Source organism: Artibeus jamaicensis, unplaced genomic scaffold (genome assembly GCF_021234435.1).
Source record: "Artibeus jamaicensis isolate MK-2021 breed Jamaican fruit bat unplaced genomic scaffold, CSHL_Jam_final contig_387, whole genome shotgun sequence".
In the NCBI taxonomy this organism is placed as follows: Eukaryota; Metazoa; Chordata; class Mammalia; order Chiroptera; family Phyllostomidae; genus Artibeus; species Artibeus jamaicensis.
The window spans coordinates 18,627,706-18,650,809 of record NW_026521812.1 but is presented as its reverse complement, the minus strand read 5'-3'; the positions used below and the strand labels follow the sequence as shown (position 1 = coordinate 18,650,809).

General features: G+C 34.4%; 1 protein-coding gene across 1 annotated transcript in view; it reads right to left on the bottom strand.

The window, feature by feature from the left end:
- Positions 1 to 3,475: 3,475 nt before the first annotated feature.
- HDAC2 (histone deacetylase 2) overlaps positions 3,476 to 23,104 on the bottom strand; it is a 28,178-nt gene continuing 8,549 nt past the window's right edge. Inside the window, exons 2-14 of the mRNA XM_037131201.2 lie at positions 20,799 to 20,911; positions 19,656 to 19,773; positions 17,719 to 17,793; positions 17,091 to 17,229; positions 14,971 to 15,112; positions 12,359 to 12,451; positions 12,170 to 12,278; positions 9,156 to 9,296; positions 8,812 to 8,920; positions 7,813 to 7,943; positions 6,914 to 7,069; positions 4,458 to 4,515; positions 3,476 to 3,842 (exon numbers count right to left, since the gene is read on the bottom strand). Coding sequence (XP_036987096.2) covers positions 3,812 to 3,842; positions 4,458 to 4,515; positions 6,914 to 7,069; positions 7,813 to 7,943; positions 8,812 to 8,920; positions 9,156 to 9,296; positions 12,170 to 12,278; positions 12,359 to 12,451; positions 14,971 to 15,112; positions 17,091 to 17,229; positions 17,719 to 17,793; positions 19,656 to 19,773; positions 20,799 to 20,911 — 1,415 coding nt within the window. The 3' untranslated portion in view covers positions 3,476 to 3,811. The remainder of the gene's footprint in view (positions 3,843 to 4,457; positions 4,516 to 6,913; positions 7,070 to 7,812; positions 7,944 to 8,811; positions 8,921 to 9,155; positions 9,297 to 12,169; positions 12,279 to 12,358; positions 12,452 to 14,970; positions 15,113 to 17,090; positions 17,230 to 17,718; positions 17,794 to 19,655; positions 19,774 to 20,798; positions 20,912 to 23,104) is intronic.

Sequence of the window (23,104 nt, the reverse complement as noted above, 5' to 3'; positions counted from 1 at the left end):
CGATTGTAAAGTATGAAATAAGGTGCTAAACTGCCATTATCTGGAGCACTTCTCAATCCATTGACATTTTGCTTCCCAGCAATTGTAGTTTGACTCAAAGAAACTCACCAAAAATTCTCTGAAGGTTTGAATGTCTTACGTTGACACTGGTACAACGATATACCAGTGTTGGTATATTCATAAGAAATGTTACGAATCCCAGATATCAGAGAAGCTTCAGCAGTATTCCTATAGTAGCCTCAGAAACTAGATGCAGGTTAAAATTACTTCAGTGTAAGAACTTCAAAGAATATTAACCGGAAAAGCTGGCGTTCGTGCTGCCTGTCACTTACCAGACCCAACAAGCAGAGGTAGAAATTGAATCTGAGTGCTTTATTCAGATGGTCCCCCATCTGAGAAGACTGTGGGTTTGTACCATAACAGATTGTCTTAAATTCCATTTTAACCAACCCTTTTTATAAGAAAAGTATAGGTAAGGGGTTTGGAATTCAGAGAAAAAGTCAGATAAAAGCTGCAGCATTCTTTCATCTGTGTCCTGGGCAGGGGGCGTCCCACCCTAGAGCACAGTGGCTCAGGTGAATTGAGCCACTCAGTCTTGAATTGCCTGCAGTCCTCCCTGGGCACCAAGGTGGAACTGCTTATGGTCTCCTGGAGTCAGGGTGGGTCATACTTTCAGTTCGTGAAACAATAGCTTTTACACACATTGATTAGTAAGCTTGTTAGCTACTACCTGAAACTAAAATTTTCCCCAAATTGGAGTCCTCCATCACTAGTAGCTTTGATAGGCTAAGATTGGTTATATAACCAGCATTAATTCCTGCCACAAAGGAATGAGAATAATCAAGAACAACAAAAGAGGTCTTCATTTACTAAAGGAACTTTTCCACCAAAGTTGAAGTCTTAAAAGTGCCATTTTAAAAAATAAAATGAGTTACAGTTGATAGCTACTGTACCCCAGTTGGGACACCATTTTTTCCAGATGATTTTTATCTTATCTCTGGTGTTGGGGCTTTAGCCACAAGGCAAGTCTTTGCAAGTCTTTCTCCTTGTAAGAAATGATACTTGACAGTCACTGCTGTACCAGCAACTCTGACCTGGATGTATCTGCAAGTCACCCAAGGGAGACATGGATAAGGAAGCTGTAAGTTGTGTAGAATTTCTATTCTTTTGATAAAAAATTACATGCTTGCATATATTTACATGGTCCAGCATTCAACTCCCATGAAAACAGTGGCTGCTCCAGTGGCACCAGATTCATGGTCATGTTCTTGGATCTTATTTGTGTTAACTGTGTACTTTTTCTTTACACAAAAGGTAGTATGTCCTGTGTCCCATGTCTCTCCCTTGCCCTTTTTCACTAGTCGTATCTTGAACATCTTCCCAAATACTGGAGTATTCAACCCACCCACCCTTTACTCATCATGTAGGTTGTTTTGATCTTCTGTTTTAAACAACATTGCATAAATTCTGAAACTCTTTGCAAATTGTTAAATTTTCCAAAATGGAATTTTGAATCAGAGTACATGTATTTATAATTTTGATATAGAATGTCAAATTAAGCTCAAATGGATTATCCTGACTTACCCTACCAAAAGGACAATTTCCTCAATGTCCACAAATGTTTTAAAATTTATAATAGGTTTAAAAAATTAGCTGAAAAAATACCATCATAGCCTTTAAGGTTAAATATCTTTTCATATATAAGAGCTACAAGTACCTTTTGCCCTCAACTGCTCACATCTTTCGTATTTTAAAAAAACCACCCTTTCTGTACTATCTTTGGATATCGACTTTCTGAACTGTGAGCTTCCGCAGTGTCGGATACTCACCCTCCCACTTCACTTTTAACTGTTAGCCCACAAAATCGTAGTCCAACGTCAGTTGTCTTATGCCTCAGGTTTGCTGCCATGCCAAGGAAGGCAGCAGTTCCTAGTGTTTTAACTTCCCTTCCCAGTTACATTTTCCTGGTCTAAGTCATAATACATTTCCCCGGCATACGGCTGCCCATTACCACCCACGTCATTCAAGGGATAATCTTTAGAAGAAAATTGCATTCTTATTCAGTGTCAATTCCCAAGTGCATTAGAGTGTTCTATCTCAACATCTGCAGCGCTAATCTTTCTCATCATACACCGGAACCATACCTTTCCACCTTCACTTCTAGAAATTGTGACTATTACAAATGGGGTCTTTGCTGTCCCAAGGCATCTTCTGGTTATTTTGACATATTGCTGGTTTGTGTCTTCTTGTACCAACTGACCTGGCTGAATTTGTCTCATACCTTTGAGGGTTTAGTTTTATGTAAATGTATGATACCATATTTCAAACACTACATTTCACTACTTCCTCAATTTCATCACCCCTAATGTCATAAAAATTAAAATGCTGACGGATGTGCGAGTAAAAACAAGAGTAAGATAAGCTCAAGTTTCACAACACTGGTCCCTTCTGAAGGGCAGGCGGGGGACAAAACGGGGAAGTGCACATAGTGCGTCGACTCCTCCTGTGTAAGTTTAACGGAAAAACCTGAAGCGAACATGCCCAGTGTAGAATGTGTTAAATCATGGCGGTTGAATGACTGTTCACGACAAAAATCCAGGGACATCTGCCAATGCCAGAAATATCTCCTCCCATCAGACCTGGGCTTACAATCATTTTTGACTGATCTGTCTTCTAGCATGCTATAGTTTTTATCTCAAAAGAATCAATTTGGGCATGGCCAAAAAGAGGGTTTACGAATTTTGGCAAATCCCTAAAATACTTTCCCCCTGTGTACATCTTAGAAATTACATTTGTCTGCTTAAAATAAATGCAGTTAAGTTCTGGTCAAACATAACCATATTAACTCATTTATTTGGTATATAGTAGTGGTTCTCAGAATCTTTATTGAAGTTACACGTTCCTTCTTTCAATTCAGAACTTCCATTTCCAATTTTGGGGAATCTTGGGTTCGGCACAAAGATAATGGATGCCTATTATTAGCTTGTATTATACAATTATATACCTTGTGCTATTAATTTCAGACATAAATTATTACAATGACATGTGAAATCATACTGAGTAGCTAACGCACAGGTGGCAAACACAAGGGCTGAACCCGGCCCTCCACAGTTTTATCCACCTGGCACCTTGTTTCTACCCAGCAGCAGCGCCACCTGCCTGCCCCTAGTTAAGGAGTAGTTACACTTATATAGTCCCCAAATTACATTTGGCCTTTTGAAGGCAACCACGAGGCTGATGTGGCCCACTGAGTTTAACACCCCTGAGCTAACCTCTAGAGGACAAGATGGTAGAACTTCCATTCCATTAAAAATAGTAACTACTGTAAATCCTCTTTCTTGCAGAAACAGTGAATGGATGTCTTTGCATTGTAACCAGTATCTTTCACCTCTTGTGTTTTCTAATTCTACAGAAATCGTTACGTCATTCCTCTCTGAAAAAGAATTTCATATTATAAAAAAAACAGACAGGACAATCCAAGTACAATTTTTTAATAAAGATAATTACAAAAGATGGAAAAATCAGCTCAGAAAGGCCAATTACTTCTTTAATAGATCAGTTTTTGACATAATAACTCACATCAATTTTAAATACTATCACATAAAGCATGGTGGAAAAAAATTTTGCTTCATAATTAGAAACTCACACTAAAACTTGCCAAGAAAAACAAAAACAAAAGCCATTTTGAAAATAAATACAGTCCATGCCAAAGTAGTATAAAATGAAGCCATAAGTCTTCAAAAAGAAAACATTTTCTTCCCAATATTTTCTCATTTTTTATTATCTTCTGAAACCGGAGAGACTTTCAAATTCAAGGGTTGCTGAGCTGTTCTGATTTGGCTCTGTTAAAAAAGGCAACGTGAAATATTACAAACAGTATGATCGCAGTTTAAATGCAGGTCCCGCACACCCATGCCAAGAAACACAGAAGCTGACATAGCGCTTTAATATCTCAAGTACTGACTCACTGGTCGCCTTAATATTTCTAGTAGTTTTATAATCTTTTTCAAGTTATCCTATAAAGGCTAGCACAAGACTGTATGTGCTCAGGCAGTTAAATAAGCTTTCTGACAATAAAAATCTTATGTTTTTTAAAAAAGTTAGGCTAGCCCAGAGTTTCTTACATGTACCCACCTTGCAAAAGGATGAAATCCTACATATAGAAATAAGCACCATGGAAGACCATTAGGTGCCTGTACAAATACTAATAGCAAAAAAGGTCTCAGTAAAAGAATACAAATCCCTCAGTTACAACACTGATTAGTGCTGATCTCTGTGACTTTAAGCAAGCTACATCAGTGACAGACGGGCAGCGGGACAGATGACACCTAAACTGGTGGTTAAGACGGCACATGTTGTCTCATGTGCCAGTGCCTCTAAGAAGAATACATACCCAAGTAATTGTGTTTAGTATTCGTACAGTATATAAAAATCACAAGGTAAGTAATATAATTTACCCTTTGGTATCTGTTTTTTCACCACTATTATCCTTGGATTTATCTTCTTCCTTGACATCTGTAACAAAAATTAGAAGAGGTTAAAACCTATTTTGAAATATAAAATACTTTGGAAATTCAACATATTTTAAAGTATACCTGACTTAAAGGATAAAAAGCCATCATATATAATCTTACCATTTATGAATTCAACTGAACAGGCTTTGTGTTAGGTGCTATATGCTAAATGACCAAAGTTCGCAGAACCAATGTAACAAACAGTCCTTGTCCTCTTGGGAGTTCTGCTTCTGTGGGATCTCAGTATTATGTACTATGTACTATGAAGCTGTAAAGCCAGGGAACATGATCGCCACAGCACCCGGCGATCAGAAAAGGCTCCAGAAAGGGACATCTGAAAGTTTCCTGAAGAATAACTCATGGGTAAAAAAGGGAAATGTATCTCGAACAGAGGGAAAACTTAAAAGAACTTTGACACAACGCCCCAGCCAGTGTGGCTCAGTTGGTTGGGCATTGTTCCACAGGGCAAGGACTTGCTGGTTTGATTTGCAGTTGAAGCAGAAAGATGCCTGGGTTGCAGGTACAGTTCCCCAGTCAGGGCACACGTGAGAGGTAACCAACAGATGTTTTTTTCTCACGTTGATGTTTCTCTCACCCCCCCACCCCCAGAAATAAACAAAATCTTTAAAAATATATTAAAAAAAAAACAAAAACAGAACTCTGATAAAAGAAGGAATTAGCAGGTGGGTGGTAGGAACTGAAAGACCAATGTAACTCAAGTACTGTCAGAAGAGGGGCGAATTCAATTAAGATGAGCCCAAAGACATAGCAGAGGCTAAATCCCATTGTTTTGTATCATTTGTCTTTAACCCTCACTATAAATACTGAAACTTTAACATAATAATCAAATGAAATGGTAGAAATAATGGTAGTAATTCAAGGATGCAAAAAAAAAAAAGCACAAATGTGATTATTTTATTTTTTAAATTAAATTAAATTTATTTATCTTTAGAGGGGAAGGGAAGGAAAGAAGGAGAGAAATATCAATGTATGGTTACCTCTCGTGAGTCCCCTACTGGGACCTAGCTTGAAACCCAGGCATGTGCCCTGACTGGGAATTGAATTGGCAACCTTTTGGTTTGCAGGCCAGCACTCAATCCACTGAGTTATATCACCTAGGGTTGAATATGTTCTTTAAATAAGCAAATAACCAAAGCTGTGAGGCAATGACCTAATAATAAAGATACAGTAAATTATAAATATTGCTATTAAGCATTCTACATAGACATTTCATGAGACTGTTCTCAGCTAGAACACAAACTTGTGGACATTAACATTTGTTTTGACTCTGGCTTAATTTTGGATACGTAAGCTTAAAAAGTTCAAAAACAGAATTAGGGAAGGAAAGAAAAGGAATGGCCCTAACTTTCATTTTTAAAAAAGTTTTCTATGGTAATATTTTATCTGTAGGACAAGGGATTTTAACAATTTCAAGGCCCCATAAGAATAATATTATTAAAAACTTTTTTTAAGTTAAAAAATATCAATTAATATCAGCAATAGACGTGTGGAGCTAAGGTTAATCTATTACCAGGCCATTAAGACAGATCAAGAGGTACTGTCATTTTTAGCTAACACAGTAATGAAAGACAAACATCCCAGTACACCTACTTTCCCATTTGGAAGAAAAGCAAAGAAAAAAGATTTGAAAAGGAGAAGAAACCAAAAAAGGATAGACAAGATGATACACTGACAGCGAGGAAAAAAGAAAAACAGCAGAAAAATCCTACAGCTAAAGCTCAAGTCCTCCTTACCACAATCACAACTAGAATTTCTGGATGTCAATCAGTGTTACACAAGAACAGACTGAAGCCACAATACACGGGGAAGTTAAAATTATAAAATGGTAGAGAACAGTATATTCGAGGAGTAAATCCACAAGTAAAAGAACAGAACTAGACAAGTCAAGATATGCTATGAATATCCCTTCCTATTTTTTAGAGTCTTTATATTTTCTTCAAACACTTCTACAGAAAGCCTATTATCTGAGCTTTTCCAAAATGATCAAACTGTTCTAAGGGTAATGTAATCTTCTTGTGTTTTATTCCCAGCAAATAAGCTTTAGGGAGTTAAAAATTTTCTGAGATTTCAGTTTTGCTCACACACGGTAAATGGATCTATAATCACTGGTCTTCTCTCTCACCTAATCCGCATCGTAGTACAATGTTCACTATGTTAATCCCAAAGGCAATAAGGTTTCCTACATTACAGAAGCAGATGTGGTTAACAGCATTTAGAGAGCGCTAAATAAAAGATAGTTGGGAAAAAAGTCATCTACCTAGCACCGCACACCTCCAATACTTGTGGTGACTGACTTTAGGATCTCATAAAACCTACAGTGCAGCTCACTTTTTTTAAAAAGTACAATTTTAAGACACATTTACTGGAAAAAAACTCACCTGCTTTTTTGTCCTCTGTTTCCTTCTTGTCTTCCTCGATTCTAGCTTTCTTTGCTCCTTTCTTATGATCAGCTACATTTCTACGACCTCCTTCTCCTTCATCCTCTGAATCTGAGAATTCTTCATCACAAGCTATCCGTTTGTCTGATGCTCGAACTGATATATAAAAAATTTAATTACAGTTTTAACAATAGTAATCAGCCATTACACTGAAAAGTACAGAACACATACTTAACAATTTCAAGATTAGAACTGAATGCATGGTTTGCTAAATACTAAAAATTTAGCTTTGATATAGAAATAAATAATTCAAAGAAACATTTGATATAGAAAGAAATAATTCAAATGAAGAACATTTGGGGGATCTCAAAAAAACTTTATAGAGGAAAAAACTGTTCTAATAGGAGGCAAGGGTGATGTCATAATTCAAAAAGTAACCTTTTATTTTAGAGCTGAGAGGGGAAGTAGATAAAATAAATATACCATTAATACCAAATATGTCAATTTCTAGATGAATAGCACGCCATTAGGTTATAAGTCTAGCACTTGTATTAAGTGAAATGAGATTGTAGAATCAAACAAAAGGTGTTTCAGGCTCTTCAACTTACTCTAAATAAATGGTTTATTTTTCAATTTATACCCAAATATATATAAGCAGGTAGTTTGTGGAAACATCTGATCATATACAGTCATATAAACTGAAATTGCTAACACTCAAATCAGCCCTCGAGACGTAAGGAAGTTAAACTATGTAAAATTAAAAACGGAAAAGAGACAATAATAGTGTGTTAATGAAACAAGACCCATTGTGTTCTTGACCATGTAAAGCCTTCAGTTTGTCGTGTTATTTTCATACAACAGAAAAATGTAATGGAATACTCATCAAGGCACTGGCTTACTAGAAATTCTCTTATCTGGATCTTCTCCATCTTCATCTCCACTGTCTTCATGAACAGCATCTTCTGGAATAGCTTGCATTTGGACACCAGGTGCATGAGGTAACATGCGTAAATTTTCAAATAATCGCTGTCTAAATTACACATGCAAAGTTATTAGACAAAACTCACTTTCTTTCAAGTTCCTTTTAAATGTTAAGAAAAAAACATTAAATCAAAAATTTCCTATTTTATTTAGCTATCCTATGACTTAAGGAACAAATTCACTGAGCACTTATACTTTACATGTTATGAACCCATTTAACCCTCAAAATTTACATTGTAGGTACTATTTCTTCTCCCATTATTTCATTTTTAAGGAACTATAAACACAAAGGCAAATTAACTTGCCAAATGTCACAGAGCAAGTGTGTGGTAGAGAGAACACAAATCCAGGCCTATACTACCTACCATGTCTCTCTAAATACTTCATTCTTCGACACAAAGCTTTGAAATGTTTTAATGAAAATACATTTCATTTCACTTCCATTTAAAGCAAGGGTATAGCCCTGGCTGGTGTGGCTCAGTGGATTGAGCGCCGGCCTGAGAACCAAAGGGTCCTCAGTTTGATTCCCAGTCAGGGCACATGCCTGGGTTGCAGGGGCCAGGTCCTGAGCAGGGGGTGTGCCAGAGGCAACCACATACTGATCTTTCTCTCCCTTCCCCTCTCTCTAAAAATAAGTACAATATTTTGGGGGTGGGAGGGAAGCAAGGGTATAAAATTATAGTGCCCCTTGCAAATTAAAAACTGATTTTAACTGATAGATTAAACATTTTTGAGCTATGAAACCCACATATTTTCCATTCTGATAAAATATTAAATCAATAATTTTATGGTTTTAAATGCTTTTGAAAAGGACAAAGGAATTATGTATAAAGCTAAAATAACTTATTGCACTTGGCCCTCTAAAGGTTCTTAAAGCTGTAGCAAATATATATGAAAACAATTCACTAATGTCTTACTTTATCTTTTCCATATATTCCGGAGTATTCTGGTTTGTCATATTTGAAGGACTGATGTGCAGTTTGAAGTCTGGTCCAAAATACTCAAAGTAATCATTATATGGCAATTCTATTAAAAACAATGAAATAAAGTTACATATTAAAAGCTCAGTTTTCACACAAATTCTGCACAAAAATCCAGACTTGACTTGAGAAATATTTCCAAAGAAAATGTTTAAAAGTGAATGCAAAATGAATTCATTAACTGACTGGTCTCCTATTCACAATTTTAAAATCTAATCAATCCATCTATTTCTATACATTGACAATTCATTCAATAAATATATCATAATAAGAATACTTACCATTGGGAATCTCACAATCAAGGGCAACTGCAGTTTCGTAAGTCCAACAGCGAGCAACGTTACGAATTGTGTATCCACCTCCTCCAAGCATCAGTAATGGTAAATTGAAAGTTTTTACAACTTCTACACATTTAGCATGACCTAAGACAAAGAGATTTAGGTGACAGTAAGTCTGCATTGTTATAGTTGAAAAGTAAAATTTTAAAAAGATAGCAAACACAAAATTTTAATCAATTATTAATGGCTTTTCTAAATAACACGTAAAAATTTCAGGAATGTTCTAGTCTAAAACTTTTTATCAAAGCACTTTCCACGATACAAGAAATCCAGTAAGACATACTAGCTATTTTAGCAAGTGTTCCTGATAGAGAAGTCAAACATACTATATTAAGATGACAATTTAAATATATAACACTTTGATTAACAAAGGAAGATGGTATGTGATGTAAAAATGTCCTATTCATGTGAAATTACACAGGGAAAAGAAATCAAATAACAATAAACATTATGCACAATGGAAGGCTAGCTAAAAAATTTTAATAGTGGTATTATGAAAATTTTTTATCAAAGACTATAAAATTAATGCTTATTACTATTAAACACAACTTCAATAAATTTCTCTGTGTAGAAATGTGAATATACAGTAAACCTAATATAAAAACACAATACTTCCCTTGGATAAATGTCATAATTTAATCATTGATTACAAGTTACTAAAACTTTTTAGAATATTCAGGCACTTAAGCCATACCTGTTAAAAAATATTTGGTAAAATAGAAAAACTACATAAAACTCCGTCATCCAAAGTTATTTTTTTTAAAAAACAATCCCTTTCAATTCCCTCTGAGTTACAGTTTAGTGATCTTTTTTTCTTGTAATTATATACTGAGCATCTTCATTTAGTATTTTTCAGTATTGTATTATATAATTCACAACCTAATTTTGATTAGCGCTATTACAAAAACATAACTTTCTTATAAAAGATAATAACTGTTTGGGTATTTTTAAAAACAAAACATAAAGTTAACTTACAGACTTTCCTAGTAGGGATAGCTGGCTAAACAAAGAAATTTGCTTTTTTTAATCTCAAAACCTGATAAAAATGACTATAAAGGGATTTCTTTAAGAGCTAAAATCTATGAAAATGAAGATTGAGACGGAACACAACAGTAAGGACATAAATGAAGGCAGGAAGGAAATAAACAAGAAGTAACTGACTAGCAGACCTGAGAAACCTGAATGGCAGTGGAAAAAGTTTATACTCAAGTTTAAGATTTGGGATTACAAATCCTATATGCTTTATACAAATGAAATCCTATCAGTCAGTTAAAATATATAGATTATTATAAGTAAAATGCTGCAGTTTATAATTAAAAAGCTATTAACTGTGAAAGTACTGAGAACTTTCAAAGAGATAAGCAGAAAAACTGACAGTTAATACATTATCTTAAGAGTACATCTGGTGATCATTTTTGGAAGATCATTCGCATTTTTAGGCAACAGATGGTTATCAACACATATGAAGTTCAACAATATAAAGCGGCTGCTATTTGGGCATTATTAACCTACCAAGAAAAGGGGTAATTAATGTCATATATATGCAACCTAAAAAAGCAGAATAATACATTATATCATAACTAACACCGCCTGGTATGGTAGCGAGTATTAATTAACATTAAACAAAATAGCCTTTAATCCTTTAATATCCATCTTTAGTATTTAGTTATTTAATTACATTTTGGCCAATAGTCATTTTGGAAAAAGTTCTATTTGAGAACTCTTCACATCTATGAGAATTCAAAGCAGAACATCAACTTGCTACTAAAAATAACACAAGAAAAACTCTAAAATCATGTACAACACCCACGATAATTTTAAGGACTCATTAAGTAAAATTTCAAATTTATTTTTATTTGCTGTAAGTTCATTCCATAACGGTCATTTTTTAAAATTTTGATCTGGACTTTATCATATGTTGATTTCCACACTTGATCAATTTAAGTGTTGGAATTAACGTAATCTCCGAATCTCCCACACAACTTTTCTCAGGAAGCCGCATGAAAATGTGCTCCACCAAAATGAGGGACAAATTAAGAGGAAGACGGAGGAAACAGCAACCAGGGAGCCAATACAACAGAGAAGCCAAGAGCAGCTCACTTTCTGCCAGGTCTAGAGAGGACACTCATCCAAACAGGACCAGACCAGAAAGGTGTCCTTCAGGGTTAAACTGATAGGATACTTAATGCATCTGAACATATGAAGCTACTCAGACACTAACTTTTTAATAATATTAAAAGAGAAAATTAAGTAAATGACATATTGGACAAAAAGAGCAAGTTATGCAATAAAGAAAAGCTGATAAGCTGAAATGTACTTTAATGTTATTGACGATACTGAATACCATAACCAAAGTTCTGTTATAAACACCAGATTTAAATGGTAAAAATGGGAGATACAAGACTAGAAGGGTGTGTGCACACTGGGGATAAAGTGTTAAAAAGAGGCTAAATCCCTCTTCTTTCATAATAGTAAGTGAATAGACAAGACTGACGTGAAAAACCAAAAGTTTGCACATTATTCAGAGAAAGATACACTAAAAGAATCAACCGAGAACACTGAAAACAGAGTCATCCTGGCTGATACTGCAACAGGCCATACAAAATTATTCATGTATAAATGTAGACATAAATGACAAAATTAAAAAAAAAAAAAGACCAGAATCAGACCTATTAGGGCAAGATTAACAGTAGTTATGGGACTATCACCCTTTATTTAACTTAAACATTTTTTTATTTATTGAATTTGATACAGAAAGAGAGAAAGGGAGGGAGGGAGAAGGAGAGAGAGACAGAAACATCAATTTGTTGCTCCACTTATTTAGGCATTCACTGGTTGATTCTTCCATATGCCGTGACCAGGAATCAAACCTGCAACCTTGGCATATTGGGTGGATGCTCTTAACTAATTAAGTTTCCTGGCCAGGTATTACTCATATTACCCTTTAAACTGCTTACCTTTAACTGTCAGATTGAAGCAACCAAGCCGATCACCAGATAGTGAGTCTGCACCACACTGTAACACCACAGCACTAGGTTGATACATCTCCATCACTTTTGAGATAATCTATGTACAAGATAACAAACGTTATTATCTCTAATAAGATTCTCAAATTTGTTTCAATTTTTAAAATCAGTAATACTTACAGGCTTAAATATCTGCCCATATGACTCATCATCTATACCATCTCTCATTGGAAAATTTACAGCATAGTATTTGCCTTTTCCTGCACCAATATCCTAAAATATGAAGTAAAATAGGTCTTAGAGAGTATTTTATAATAAAAATTTCAATATATTTATTAAACTATTTTTAAGAGATTAAAAGAACACATAACAAGAACCAATTCTGAATTCATTATGTAGGTTGAGAAAGGAAATAACACAGAATAGAGTAAGTGCATGTTCTAACATTTATAGGCTGTTATAAAGCTGAAAGAACCAGTTCCAATGAACCTGTAATGATTATTTTGGGGAGTTTAATATAAACAAGGCAATATTAAGTTATATACTACATTAACCCAAGAAATTCACCATAAACAGAGTAAGAAATTTTTATGAGTAAAACTATAGGAAATAATACTAAGCCAAAGAACCCTGAGGGACAGATTTCTGTAATGCAGAATCCTTCTTGTGGCTCGCCATCTGGCATGAGTTTACATATGATTAAAGAAAAGCTGCCCTCTCTGGAGTGGCTCAGTGGATTGAGTGCTGGCCTGGGAACCAGAGGGTGGCAGTCAGGGCACATGACTGGGTTGCAGGTCACGTGCCAGTTGGTGGTGTGCAAAGAGGCAACCACATATGGGTGTTTCTCTCTCTTTCTTTCTCCCTCCCTTTGTCTCTCTCTAAAAATAAGTAACATCTTTAACAAAAGATAAAGAAATGCTCAGATTTTCTTGAAGTTTTAATAGCTTCATACTAAAGCATCAGTATCTGTTCTTTAATTAGGCTTGAAATAAGTTTGTTTTCTACTTGTTGAATAAGTACCACTCTAAGTATTTAATACCTCCCAAAAGAAGCAAAGGAGAGAAGTTGATGGCTAGGTTCCAGCTATACACACTTAATATATATACACACACATATATATTATGCATATTTATTTGTGTATGTAATGCATATGTGTACACAAGTATCTGTGTGTGTATACAAGGACATATACATACATATGTATATATTCCTAGAAGAGATGAATGAGATAGAGAACATTTCTATAAAACTGTGCCTTAACACCACCAAAGGACTGGACTGTGGGTGACTGATTCTTATGTGTTTGAAATGGCAATGTTTCAATAAATCTGAATCTTCAGAACTATTAACATTTGTATTTCCCTTATTTCTCGTGGAATGATCTTAGCCTGAATCCATTTTTTGAAAAGCATATTTTATCCTTCAATATTAGTGTGATTATGATCCAACATTCCTTTTTATTGAATTTACTGAGGTCAACAAAATTATACAGGTTTCAGGTACATAATTTACCAACACACCCTCTGTGCACTGTGGTGTGTTCACCACCAAAGCAAGAGGAATCATACCCACCACAACTTTTCTTAAAGAAATTAATTTTTATATGTAATTAAAGTTATACGAATGTAGGTAAACTGAAGTATTGTGAATCCCTAGATTCCTGCACTAAAAATACAGTTGAAATAAACTCTGACATTAAGTATGGGGGGGACCTAAAAAACCCAGATTTATTTATAAAAAATTGTGTATTTATTCTTCCATGTTTAAACTTCAGTCACCTTCAAAGTACACTGTATTTGCTGCAACCTATCGAGACAGGTTTTCCACTGCTCAAAACAGTTTTTGATCTCGTCAATTTTGATGACTTTTATTATTTGTTGTTTTTACTTTCACCTCTTCTACATCGTCAGAACATTTTCCTTTGAGAACCTTTTTTCATCCGGGGAAATGAAAAAAGCCACTTGGGGTGAGATCGGCTGAATAAGAAGGTGGGGCATGGATGTCATGCCATTTTTGGTCAAAAGCTGCTGAGCACTCAGTACAGTGTGCACAGGTGCACTTGTAAATCACCCATCGTTAAATGGGCAAACGCGCTGAAAGAGTCTTCAACTAAAAAATTTACTGAGGCTAAACACAGTGAGTGTCTCACAATGCCAGCTGGTGAACTAATACACATGGGTTCCTAGTCTTTTATAAGAACCTAAAAGACTTAGTCCATTATTTTATTTTATCAGTCTTTCTAATCAATATCAATGTAGGCTATCAGTAAGTACATTCTGAAGGTTCAAACTGTGTACATCCTGATCAATATCAATGTAGGCTATCAGTAAGTACATTCTGAAGGTTCAAACTGTGTACATCAAGACAACGGCTTTGTGCTTTGTTAATGTTAAAAAAATATTTATTCAACCAAAAATAGCTGAGCAAAAGAAAAGTCCTGTGAGGTCTCATTTAACTTTGCTTATCTGGATGGCATGGGGTAGGGCGGGGTTCAGGGGGTGGAGGGACTGAGCAAAAAGGAAAAAGGACATGGATAACAGTATGGTGATTGTTAGGGGAGGGGTGTATAAGGAAACTAAATGGTAATGGGAAAAAAATACAATAAAGATTTGATTTTTAAAAAAGTTAGCTTATATTCAGCAAAACAAATCTAGCATATGTTATAGCATATAAATGACTCAATTCTGTGTATAAGGTTCAAATTAGTAACTCAAGAAAAATATTAGTTTAAGTACACAATTATTAGCCTCCTAGCTTAATCTCATATTTATCCAGACAGAATTCAGTCTTACCCTCAAGTCCCCTGTTCCAGGGAAGTATTCCCCATATTTATGGAATGATACAGTCATTACACGATCTGTTGTGTAAAAGGCTTCTTCAACACCATCACCATGGTGGATATCAATATCAATATATAAGACTCTCTGATGATACCTGAAAAGGAAGACATACTAAGTTATTTAAAAGTTTTAATATGGGAAGAAGCACCATAGATTTTTGAGGTCTTGAATTCCAGAACACTTAATCCCCTTTCTTACTTTAATTACAGCCTAAGAGACCAATCAAACATCTGAACTTACAATCTGATCCTCAGACCTTTAAATCCTCCCTATAGGCACTATCTAGGTGAGAAAATGTACTTGTTGTGAAATCTGTCCTATTCTATGTGCTTTAAAAACATAGTACATGTTTCTTTATATTAACAACTGAAGATCATACCATTTTTAAGATTGTTACTTTAAAATATGTCTCTAGTAAATAATCAATCTTATAAAAGGTTTGACAATGTCTGGTCTGTCCAAATTTGGCCAATGGCCTCTTCTGTACAGCTTTTGTGATAAGAATAATTTTTACATTTTTTAAATGACTCAAAAATAAAATCAAAACAAGCATATTTTATGATACATGATCAATAAATGATACTAAAATTGCAATGTCCAAAAACACAATGTTATTGAAACATGTCCATACTCATTTGTTTACTGTTTACGTACTGTCTACGGCTTCTTTTGTGCTTCAACTGCAGAGCTGAGTTGTCATGACAGAAACCACATGTGGTACTCTTATCACAGTGCTGCTTAGAACACTACAAATCCCAGTAAGCAGTTATAACTCAAATACATTTTAAAAGCCGCAGGTACCACAAACTGTGACATCTTATTACCAGTGCATACCCATGTCAAAACAAGAAAAAAGGAAAGTGAACTTCAAATGTCATCTTTTCAAGGCACAGTGAAGTGAGGATTACTACTGAAGTAGATGGCAGAGCACTGTATTTAGTGTACAATGATACCACAGCTGTGTCAAAAGATTATAATATAAATTGGCATTACCAGACTAAGTACTCATTCTTAACTCAAAAGAAAGCAAGATTCAGAAACCTCAGAATGTAAAAAACAGAGTATCTCATCATAGCACAGTTTTTTCATAAAAATAAAGCAGGGAGCAAAAAGTTTCTGAGTGGCTCATAAGCTTTTTAATCAACAGTCAATTAAATCATGTTTGACTGCACCAATTTAAGAAATGTGTCCAGAAAAATAAAATTAAGCTTGTTTAAGACTATTAGCATGAGAACAAGAACTGCTGCTCAGAGATGAAGACACAGGTACCAACATCAATGGCAAATTAATAACAAGGCAAAATTTCAAGTGGTTTTCCTGGCTCTTAGTCACCTGCCATAGCCCAGTTGCTGATTTGAGGAGTCAACACAAAACTTTAAATGACTGAAAAATCAGTCTCTATAAATAGTAAGTATGGAATAACTACAGGCAACACATTCAAAGGCAAGAAATCACTAACTACAATATAAAGGGGTATCTGCTTAGATGTGTCACAACTGATGATGGTAAAAAAGAAAAAATCTAACTTAGTAACTCCAAATTCACATTCATGTACCTTTAGAGATATCTCTCTCAAGCTGCAGTTAAGAAAAACTTTAATTCTTTTAGCAACTCAGAGATAATACCCATTTTTAGAAAACAGAGCCCCCTTCTAAGGAAGCTAGGCAATTAACATTTAATAGGTAACCAAATTTTCTTTAACACAGGTTCCAAATATTTGCCATCAAAAGTTAAAAAGCTTACAAAATTTTAGAACATAAACTTCCAGAGTCATGTCATTTTTCTTTACCTGAAACCGTAACTCAAACTTAAATTGCTGAACTACTTTTACTATTTTTTTAAAGGGTACCCAATGGGAGTTTCACACATTCATTATGCACTCCTCACTCTTAACAATCCAAGAATTGAGCAAATTTCCTATTATTTCTACAGTGATTTGTAATAAACCCATCAAAAACTCACCATTAACTATTTTCAACCTGTTTACTAAATGTTGTTTTAAAAAGTTGTATTTTTATGGTTTTAATGAAACTACTTTTTCACAGGAAAAATATCAACACAGATTAACTTACTTTAGTAATTCAAGGATGGCAAGCACAATATCATTAACGTAACAGAATCCTGATGCTTCTGATTTCTTAGCATGATGCAATCCTCCAGCCCAATTAACAGCCATATCAGTTTGTTGTCGGTTTAACTTCACAGCCCCAGCTAAGAATCAAGAAGGGACAGACTTTTTAAATGCTTAAAATTAAAAATGAACATACCTAGACAAAAGCCCTATAGGAAAAAGTATGCCATGGGTAAACCAAGAGTTTCAATTCATAAAAGGCAAGAATCATTGTTCAGAACTCTAATAGTCAGCAGTTTCTCCTTAGATAAATATGTTCCTACAACTGTGATTTAACTAAATAAGAGCATATATGGAAAGTGGTAGCAACAATGATTGCTAGAGTAACAATGGTAGAAGAGAGGAAGAAAAAAGAAATCTGTAAGTGAAAATGAAATGGCAATAAGAAACTAAAAAGTGGGGAAAAAAAGCACACAAACAAACAAACAACAACCTTGAAGTCATTATGATCATTTTTATAGATGTAAAATTTTATTCCTGTAAAACATGGAGGGGCTTCTGCTAAACAAGTAACTCAAAAGATACAGAGTTTAAGTCAACTTTAAGTCTAACTGAATCAGGATACTTACCTACTGAGCCACCAGTTGAGAGCTGACAAAACTCAAAGAGTCCATCAAACACTGGACAATCTTCTCCAACATTAACTGTGAAAGATGAATTTCACTAATTTCACTAATCCATTCTGTAAATTACTAAAAGCCTTTTCTTACAAAAACCATTTCCCACAAAATACTTTTTTATTTGCTGCAACCATAAAACATGCACACATCATAACAGTAATCTAAAGTCTGCAAATTAAAAATATAATATAATTTTATCCAATATAACTAAAGTGTTATAGTAGAAACACCACTACCAAATCTTACCAGGATTATTTGTGCACTATCTTTGCTCTATTAACAAGAAATCAAAATCTATCAAAATATAAAAGTATTAAAACATGAACTTAAATTTTATACACGTTTTCAAACATGACGACAATAAACTGAGATTCTAAAAAGTTGGAGTAACTTCAATTGCTTTATAATTTACTTAAAACACACACACACAACTCCTAAGTACACAGAACATCTATAACTAATGTATTTTAGTGAGTACTAAAAAGATAGAACAGTTGGTTGCCTATGCCCGTGGTTAATGGTGATCTTCAAAAAATGGTAAGAGCTAACTAGGTCAGTTCATGGCAGTCAAGGTAGAGAAGGGGTAGTGTAAGGCACAAGGAAACAAAACACAGATACATGATACCTCAAGACATATTAGTTCCTTAATACTGAGAAAATGAAGGAGGTATAGGTATGTATGTGTAACACATTCTTAGACTGTCCCCACCCCCAAAGTATAACCTCTTCAGTAAATCATAATCTTATACATAGCTTTGTACACTCTTAATTTTATTAGAACCACAGTGAATAAATTTTATTTTCTTACTGCTCAGACATAATCGTAATCTTAATACAACTCAGTATTATGTAAATTTTAAATAATCTTATTAATTCTTTTGCCCTAAGGCTACTCATGATTTCTTAATCTAAGCCTGAATGTCTACTGGAAAAAAAGATCTATTTTATTTACATTATAGCATTTTATTAAACAAAATATGTGATAAAAATGTATATGATATTCTATGAAAGACATTTTTCTCAAATACACTTAATTTAGTATTACTGAAACAGTTCATTTTTTTAAACTGTAGATTTTTTAAAGAAGATTTTATTCATTTATCTTTTTTTAGAGGGGAAGAGAAGGAGAGAGTGAGAGAAACATTAATGTGTGGCTGTCTCTCATGTGCCCCCCACTGGGAACTGGCCTGCAACCCAGGCATGTGCCCTGACTGCGAATCAAACCTTGATCCTGTGGTTCAAAGGCCCATGCTCAATCCACTGAGCTATACAAGTCAGGGCTAAAACTGTTCATTTTTAAAAATCATCACTGAAGTCCATCAATGAAAACAGTGATGAGAATATAATCCAATATCAAGCTTTAAAAGACACTGGTCCAATCATTTTTGGTTAACATTTTGCATTCCACCTTCAAGCCAACTAATCTGTAGTAATATAGTTTTTAAACAGAGAACATCATGTAGAATAAAATTAAAATCTTCATTAATATCACAACAAAGGGAAGTAACAAAGAACATGTATGACAGTCTAGATTAACCAAACCACCCAAACAGAAGACAAGAGGTATATATGCATATACATCAAGCTAAGGCCAACCAAAGTATAATTATTTTTTTTAAAGTAGGGGCGTGGGGTCTCCCTGCTAACAGCCATTATCCCAAAATTAACATGGGACCAAAACAAAGGACAAAGAAACATCCGAGTAGCTCTTTGGCAGTCTGGCAAACCAGAAGGCTTTAGTGAGTTGTTTTCAAAAGTAGCTTTAATATTTTTACATTGACCTTTCATTTCAATAAATAATTAAAACTGTATTTTAGGTCAGGAAAAATACCTAGATTTGGATAATAGTAATTAATATTAGTTATATACTTTTAACAGACACGTACATCTCTGCATCTGCTTACTATACTCAGACATGTTATCTGGTCTTATTGAACGTAGAAATTTGATGTACTCATCACTGTGGTATTTTGTCATTTCTTCCGCAGTGGCTTTATGAGGCCTCTGTGAAGAAAAATGAATGTTAGAAATGTTGAATTACAACTGGTTATGTCAGAGTTATCAAACATAAAGCACACAATTTCCTCTAACAGTCCTCTCAAAAGAACTAGGTCTTCTAGAACAAAGTAAATTCTAAAGCTAATTCGTACTTTAAAAGCATTAGACAGGTCTAACAGAAACTATGACTTACATTACTTTTTTTATTTTAGTAAAAATGGGTCAGTCCTTATTAAAGTCAAATCCATGTTCATAAATGCTGCTTTCTTTTTCCATCATAAACCTGCTCTATATCCACTGATTTTATCAATGACCGCCCAGAGTGGCACTCATTCTCCATGATAAGTCTTTGTTCACAATCTCTTCAATTTCCGATGCCTAACCAAACTGCCTTTGTTCTGAAGACCTCAGCTTCATTTATGACGCAGTTCCTCCCCAAAGCTTTGAGTGAAAGTCTAATCCACCTCCTCTTCTCTAAATGTCTACACCCAAAGAAAAAACTCACGATATTCCCTAATACCATTAACTGCTTCAAGACTTTTTTATCCCCAAATAGGTAAGAATTTTTGTGTCTTGTATGTGTCTACATATACTCTCATCTTTATCTACAAAAACATTTAGGGCAGTTATATCTTATGTTATTCTGTACTCCGCTTGTGCATTGACCGTGTTCTTTCTGCACACCAATAAATACACGCAGAATTAATTTTCTGTGTAGTTCTTTTGTAAGTGTCCCAAATCAACTCTTCAGCAGCACAGACAGGTCAACTATTAGTGCAACAAAAACATTTGGTATGCTAAACAGAGTTGTTCTCCAAAATGGTAGGGGAAACCATTTTTTAAATAGTTGAAGCCAGGCAGAAAAAGGTATAGGTTCCATACTCAGTTTTCTCTGAATTAAACAAAAAGAGAAGTTTCCATTTTCTTTCAGACCCTTTCTTCCATTAAATACCCTCCACCAAAGGGAATAATAAAGTTTCATAGTAGCTTAAAAGAAATAATGCTGAGTATTTACTAAAATATATACTCACATATATTTCCATTTTTCTATATAAGCCATAATTTAGCAGCAAGTTATGGGTCATGCGGATTCTATGAGGTTTCATAGGATGGCCCTGCCCATAGTAATAATTTCCAATATCACCTAAAACAGAAAAAGAGACAAACTGAACAATACGAACAAGAGAATCTTCATGAACTATGTAAACTTATGTATGTCCACCATTAAGAAGGCATTTACCACCAAAACAAGATTTAAAATCTTAAATAATATTAGATTTTGCAGCTTTAAGACTGTATTAGAAAACCAATATACTATTATGCACACTTCTGTATGCCATTGACTCCATTAATTGATTGTTTATTTAGAGTTTAAGGCAAAGAAGTTTCCCTGATTTACAGTTACTAAAATTTCTTATTTGAGATTAGCCCAAGTGAAATACTCTTTACTCACTTAAAAACAAAGTTTTTGTTCCTTTAAATGATACCTTTTAGAATCCATTCATAAATTCAAATGGTTAAGGTAAATTCTCTGAGTTTCATTAACATGATTTTAGAAGTTTACAGCAATATTACTTCTTGGATGATCTGCTGGTATCCCAGAAATCCCTTCTAATTAGTATTATGGGGACTAACATACTTTTTACCCATATCGCAGTCAAGGGGAATTTTGATAGCTGAAATGTGGATCCTAAACAAAAGTTTTGCAATGATGATATCTCATGACATTGTTCAAGGTTAAAGCCAGCTTTAATATTTTCATGTTGACCTATGTATTTTGTCTCCTTTTTCAGCATTGAAGTTATAATTCCTGGCCTATCTTTTTATAACATTTTATACTCCAATATCTTAAGATTTATTTAATAATTAACACCAAAGTCACATATAACTTCAAAAAAAGTCAATACTTTTAGGCAAAGTTCTAGTGTCTCTGTAATAACATTTTAAGGAAGCCTCTTAAACATATATATTATTTTTCTAACACAATGGACATTTTTTATAATAGCCTGTATTAGAAATTACTTTTACTAGTATTTCTAGTTTTAAATGAGCAGCTCCAAAATATTGTTAAGATAGCCAAGCTGATTTTAATGGCTTGAAGTCATTTATTTCAACATGGGTTTACATAATAAAAGCTAAGGACAAATAATGCCATTTACTCACCTTCAGGATAAAAAACATCTTTCAAAATCCTGCCTCGACACATACCTTTTTTTGTTTAGGAGTAACTGAGAACTCAAAAGGCTTTTGTTTCTCTTCCATGTATTTAATCGTCCAGGATGAGTGTTTTTGTTATTAACATACTTATGTCTAATAATATTACTACTTGATTTTGTTGATATCATAGCTCTAATTTATTTAACCCATCATTTTCCAAACAAGCTCCCCTCTGAAAACAATTGATATATACATGGTCATAAAGAAAGCCACCTTTCTCAATGCAGGTGAGAACAAAGCTAAGACAATACAGACAAGTAGCAAAGCTGAACTATGGGGATATGTAACATGCCTGTCCATTTATCACAATTCAGATTCAGAGGCTGTGAGTGTGGAAAAACAATCTACCTTTCAAGGAAGAATCTGCTATAAAGCTCTGTCCTTCATGGGGCAGTACATATAGTTCCTTGAAAGCAGCCTGATCTCAATGAATTCTTACACATGGAAAGCCCACTAGTGTTATGAAGCATTATGTACACAGGTTAATGCAAGGAAGGTATTTCTAAGTTACCATCACCACAAAGATCATGAAAGAAGAATAAACTCTAGTCTTCATTCACATAACTTCCACCTGCCTCTGTGTAAAAATTACCAAGCTGAAATGTTTCTAATACTACTATATCTTAAGTTCAAATCCTCTAGCTATGAACACAATGAATATATCCAGTGAAAAGCCACCAACGATCTAATGGGAAAGACCCCAATAATTTGTATAAAAGACAGTACAGCTGCAATTTCTCAACAAGAGTGTTTACAATAGCAGTAATTAGCATTTACTGAGTGCTTATTAGAAGGCAGTATTCTGCTCAATTCACATGTTTTGTCTGTTAATATTCCTAACAACCGTATGATGTAGTATTATTACTGTCCCTATTTTATTGAAACAGTGAAGAAGGGTGAGATGCAGACAAGTCAGGTAACACTGCCAAGTCACAAAGCAAGCCAGGGGAGGAGCAAGATTCACACTTAGGCAGGGCAACTCAGCCAATCTTCTTAACAGCTACTGGGAGAGCAATGGCACTTAAGAGCCACTAGAAAAGAATGGCAGGGAGAAACCCGACACAAAAAGGACATATATAGAATACAGTATTTTAATAAGAAACCACCTTTCTTTTTCTCT